We start from the raw sequence: 6,000 nt of genomic DNA on the forward strand, positions 1-6,000 counted from the left end.
ATTAAAATACCTATTAGTATATTCTCCAAGACCCACAGTAAATCACATATAAACATCTCTGTATGTGTGTATATATATATATATATTTATAAGAGTGTATGAATATTCACAATATATGTAATTTTACACTGTAGTGTGTTACTTCATGGCTGGTTCTCAGATGTGATGAATACTGATTAGTATCAGAAGAACATGGACAACAGATCCAGTAAAGGCTTTTTGCCAGCATATCCTCCTTTTTATACATTTCTTTGTGTGTTTAGTCTTTCAGCATAGCTTTAATAACTAATGAGCTGTTAAAGCCAAAGATATAAAGTCAGAGCCTCTGTAAATTGATTTGTTTTCTATTGATGGTCAGAGCAGGTGACAAACACTGGAAAGAAATCATTTTGTAATTCAATTTTTTGAGCAGTTTCAATGCTTTTTCTTTTTTCTTTTTTTTTCTTTTTTTCCTCTATTTCGTAAAGAACATCAGTTTCAATGCTTTCCTTCAAAGTGTGGGGCTCTTGGAGCTGCACTAGGACCTGGCTGGAGATCGTATCACTACATTTCAGCAACTGGTACCAGGGGAAATGCAAGCATGGTCTCAATCTGCATGCTTGGAGATAGTGTCCATAAGGGTACTTAAATGCCTGTAAGAACCAGAGCTGCTGAAAACCATGAAAACATGGCTGTTCATACATCCCATGTTTTGCTACTTCCCATTTATCCGAGGGAGTTACTCACAAGCTCTTGATGTTGGATTGGTGTCTGGAAAATATCCCTTTTTATGTAATCCATACTAATAACACCTCTAAATACTTCAACAAGCTGTTTTTCTGCTGATACTATTAAAGCGTTGAGCACCTGGGGACTAGCAGAGCAGGTCAGCTCAGAGCATCTCTTCAGTTTCACAGTCTGTGCCCTCCATTACAGCTCACCCACACCTCCCGTTCCCAGAGTAACACTTGTTTCAGCACACATTTTGCCATCATAGAAATGCAGACCATTTTAGGGTGCCCCAAGGGACCTGAGCATCATGTTTCTTAGCAGCCATTGTTCATCCCATGCTGCAGCAAATAGCAGCTGTGGTGTCTATGACCCCATGGTCCCTTGTCATTCCATACTCCTACACCAACCGCACCAACACCTGAGGCAGTGTACAAACAAGTAACGGATGTATTCACCCCTGAGAGAGTAAACGCATCAGGGTCACTCATCAGTGGCAAACCAGGAGAGCAAAACATGGGAACTGGGGAAAGGCAGGAAATGGTAAATAAACCCAGAGTTTTATTTTCTGTTTTTAAGATATCCAACTATGTTAATAGCTCAAATGATTTCCAGGTCTTTTTAATTTAGAGTGCTGAAGAAATCCCTCTATTTTTGTGATAACAGTCTCTGAAATTAAGAAAGATATCAGTTCAACACAGTAGGGTACAAGATGATAGTAAATATCCCTTGCTACAAGATTACATTTCAACACATCACCCAGTGCTTAGCTAATGATTTCTAGCCCTGATTTAATGCCTGAGCCTCCTCATATTCAAGTCAATTTGAGTTTCATTGCTGACTTAGTCGTCTAGCAAAGAGTTGGACCCCTTGTGCCATTCATCTTGTGTATCAGTGCAGGAAAGAAACAAAAGCCTCTCCTCGGGAGAGGTATTTTTGCTTCTGGTCATTTGTTCTTATTTCAGCATCCTTAAAACCTGTCTGGGTGGTGGTGTTTCCTCTTCAAGCCATTAGCATGCTTGCTCAGATCAATTGTGGTGTTAGTCATAAAGAGCAATGGTTTTATGGTCTGTTGTAGGTTGTGTTATCTCACCCAAGGTGAGTAGATGAAGTCAGTCAGACTTTCCGGTCTGTTATATGGCTAGTCATTCCCTATCCTACTGTTCTTTGGCTAAGAGTTGGTGTGGATCCAAATGAAAGACGGATCCATCTACATGTCTTTGTTTAGCAGAAGCTACTAGCATCACTCTGAGAAGGGGAGGGTGGAAGGCTAGGATGAGCATGGCCCCGCGCACAAAGCTGCCGTACACCACCAGCCAAGGCAATCAGTGCACATCCAGCATCTCCCAAGGCACAGGCAGGAGCTCGCTCAGGGTGTGCCTCTTACACATCCTTGAATCCCTGCAGCCCCAAGAGAAAAGACCCTTCTCCCCTAAATATTGCAATTTAAACTCAGCTATATCATGAACAGGACAAAATACCACAAAGCCTGGGTCTGTCTTTCAGCTCATAACATATTTTATGTACTGATGCTTTTGCATTTTCTTACTGCAGATCCACCCAAGGACCTAACAGAGTGCCGTCTGCAAGGAGACAGTGAAAGCCCTGGTGATTTATGAGGACAAAGTATTGAAAGTTTAAAACCATCTCAGCATTTACAAGCCAAATGGATTTCTTATTTGCACTTTGACTGTTTACCAGACAACAACAGTGGCTTTACTGTGTGAAAGCAAGTATTCGGTGGAAATAATGCCCCTGATTTTTGACAGCTGAAAATAAAAATGAAGAAAATGGTTCCTTTGTTAAAGTTTCCGAGATTGCGAAGTACAAACAACAGTCTAAGTTTGGATCTACAATTTACTTTATACCAGTTAAAGTATATATATAGAAATATATATATATTAATATATGATATTTTGAAATAAAAGCCTCACTCTTCAAGAAATTGAATAGTACCACACTTTGCTGCAGCTGCTGTAAATTTTTTTCTTCTTTTTTTGTAATGGTCTGGAAGATCCCTACGTGTTTCAGAGAGAAATGTGGCAGTGAAGAGGCAAAGCAAACCTGCTGCGGTACAAGGATGCCTAAAAGCTACACGAATCCTACCGATGTGGCATCCAGAGCTTCTGTTCCCTTTGGCAGAATGTTGAGGGCATTTGTTGTTCCACTTTGTGTTCTGGAGGCTTTTCCCCTTGTGCAATACTAGCATGCTGGCTTTGCTTCATTAACCATACTTGATTGATATATAGCAATGATAATTCTATCCTCCTTCAAGAAAATATTTTTAGAGCTGTTAGATATTCCATGAAGAAGAGATGGACAGCTACTGAGTGAAGTACAGTATGTATTAAAGGTTTATTTGGCAGAGTTTGGTAGACTGTGAGCTCCCTTCTTATTAAAGGTGTACTGTACATACAATGTCTTCAGACTTTGTATAGCTCATAGAGACTACAGTAAAAAACCAGTAACCAACTCTAAAGCTTTGTGTTGTTGGCTCACTAATTCTTTGAAACAACAACAAAGCTATTTCTTTACAGACCAACATGGGAGAGGGCTTTTACATATGGTTTGGTTTTTTACAAGCCCATTTGCAATTGGTGAACAAGTATTTCAGGTTAAGCAAATGTCTCTGTGGACACCTCGAATGCTTAGGCACATGCGCACACATGCCTGTCTGTGTGCTTTTATCCCACAGCACAGGTGGGAGAAAAACCTAAATTTAAGCTTCCCCTGTTGCAGGCCAGGCTAATTCTCATTGAGAGCATCTGCCACCAGCTAAAACATGCATATGGGCAATTCCATGGCACAGCAAATGCACATCAGTTTGCAGTAAGCAAACTGTGTCTAAACCACGTCTTAATTTCAGAAACAGTTTCTTTCAGATTAATTTTAATCTGTTTCTTGCTAAGGTGAATCAGCTGAGTTGAGATGCTCTTCAGCAAGGATGCGTCCACAGAGACATTGATCTACTCACTGCGAGCAGTTTGAATTCACATTTCTAGCTCAGCTGTTGCTGCTCACCATGCAGCCTGGCTCTTGCATCGTTGAAGAAAGATCACATCTGAGGGCTGACATGTGCAAGCCAACTTCACATTCCCAGTCACTTTTGCGAGCAGTCCAATTAATTTCAGGGGGTTTATTCATGTGGAAAAGTATCCTGCTGTCACGCATAAGTCTGCACAATCTACCTTTCAGTATGCCCAATGCTGCTGAATCAAAAAGGAATAAGGAACTGTAAAACTTGTTCTATCCAGTACTGTTTAATTTCTTTAATGTTTCCAATTCCCTTTCACCCTGCTTACCTTGCCTTTCACAGGACCCCTTTGGCCATGCTGATCACTTCTAATCCAGCGCAGAGGAAGTGCTGCATTTCCCAAGCTAGAGTTGGTCAGAATTCTCACGCTAACTTTCTTTCTCCTTCAGGGCAACCACTTCAGTCCCTTATGCTTCAAGAGGCAGAAATTTGTCACTGTAATTACACTGTATATTAAAGCAGCTACATGATGTGTCACGCCATACTCCATGCCAGCTTTCTGTGATGGTCCTTGGCTGATGCTCACACTGGAAAAGGATATGGTATTTCCAAGTACCTCTATTATTTCCCCTTCAAAAAGACATGAGAGTGAAAAGTGGTTAGGGAAGAAACTTATTTTTCTTCTGTGCACAGAAAGACTAAATAGGAGCATGTTATATGTCCTAGCACATAGAGACCAGTCTCACCTGTGGCCCAGCAAGAAGAACATGTATTTTCTGGCCACGGCCACTTGACTAAACCGCAGAAGATACCTGGACCTTAGTCTATGTTTTAGATACGGTCTGCCGTAGCCATGTGTCCTTGGTCCCATCATCTCAATGAGGAGGGCACCACGGCCTGCCTGGTTATCCTCACATGGATGTGATCCCAAAATGAGATCTGGCCAGCTCCAAGCTCACCTGCCACAAGTAAGGAGAAACTCCTCCAGAATAGATTCTTAGCAATTCTTCATTTTACTACAACAGCACTTAAAAAAAAACCCTCTAGACCTAGGAAGCCCTTGGTGCACTGGGAGATAGCCTCTGCCACCAGGCAATAAGTTGATTAAAAGCCAGGATATGTATGTTATCATCCATTTAACAGCAGGAACTGAGGCACACAAAGGTAAATGGCCACTCAAAATCCTATTGGAAGGTATGGAAAATTGAGCAGAAATTTAACTTTGGTTTCCTTAGTCCAAGCCTACTGATAACCCCACACAGCAAACTAACCCATGGCCTTTTGTGCCCTTTGCAAAGCCTGAGTTATCACCACTGAGAGGTACTTACGCCATAGAAGTGTATCTGACATGGTATATCTGTGAGTAGGTAACAATGCTTATGCCTGTGTTTATGAAATATGCCTGTTGAGACCGGGAAATATTCGACTTGCTAAAACATAAGAAGGAAATGTTGTCATTACCACAGCAAAGTTTCTTAGAGATGTTTATGAATTTTTTGTTGCCAGTAGGCAGCCTCAAATATCACCACACCAAATTCAGTAAACATCTGTGTCTCTTTGAAGTTGCTGCAAAATCTGTTCATGAAGTGTGGCACTGAGAAATTGCTGGTTTAATTAAAATGTTTTAGAGGGGAATTAAGGCCTTTGCAAAAATAATGACTAATAAAACGTGAAGTCAAATGAAGAGCCGGATGCAGCTAATCTTCATTGTTCCAGTGAACCAAATTAAAAACAATAGTAAAAAAACCCAACCAGTTTGAAGTCACAATGATCATGTATTTCAGCGAGATGCATAGTAACACAGCGTGTAGCAGGAAGATGGCAGAGCAGTTTACCTTGGGCAATGGAAACACATGTATTTCAGTAGTGGAGTGAATGAGGGTCCACATCCTCATGAAAAAGTGACAGTCATGCCACTCTGCACAATGTTTAAACGTATTTACATCCATAGAAGACAAAGGTAAAAGTTCCTGCTAGACAGACATGCCAGGGAAAAAAGAAAAGTAGTTGTAAATGCATCCAGGATCAATTTAGAGTTCTGTCAGTGTTTCTTCTTCAAATGTGTGAAAAAACAAGTTATGTAAATCTGAAATGTACAAGTTGAAAAAATACCGAAAAAGAAAAAAAGAGCTACCATCTGCCTATTGATTCAGAAAATCCAGATTATGTGCTTCTGTCCAAAAATCTGTGGTAATAAAGAGCTCAGTGTGGTATGAGTTACTTAACATTGCTACATGCTATATCTGAAGAAAAGACGCATGGAGTAAGTCCACTCCTATGGCAACAGTTATGAACAGCATGATGTGTACTTAAACTTG

General features: G+C 40.6%; 1 protein-coding gene across 1 annotated transcript in view; it reads left to right on the forward strand.

Annotated features, from left to right (window-relative positions):
* TAFA1 (TAFA chemokine like family member 1) overlaps window positions 1-5,364 on the forward strand; it is a 225,726-nt gene extending 220,362 nt beyond the window's left edge. The window contains exon 5 of the mRNA XM_062630289.1: window positions 2,263-5,364. Coding sequence (XP_062486273.1) covers window positions 2,263-2,280 — 18 coding nt within the window. The 3' untranslated portion in view covers window positions 2,281-5,364. The remainder of the gene's footprint in view (window positions 1-2,262) is intronic.
* The last annotated feature ends 636 nt before the right edge of the window (window positions 5,365-6,000 follow it).

This window comes from Pezoporus occidentalis, unplaced genomic scaffold, assembly GCF_034315485.1.
Source record: "Pezoporus occidentalis ecotype Australia unplaced genomic scaffold, CSIRO_AGI_Poc_V1 ctg35, whole genome shotgun sequence".
In the NCBI taxonomy this organism is placed as follows: Eukaryota; Metazoa; Chordata; class Aves; order Psittaciformes; family Psittacidae; genus Pezoporus; species Pezoporus occidentalis.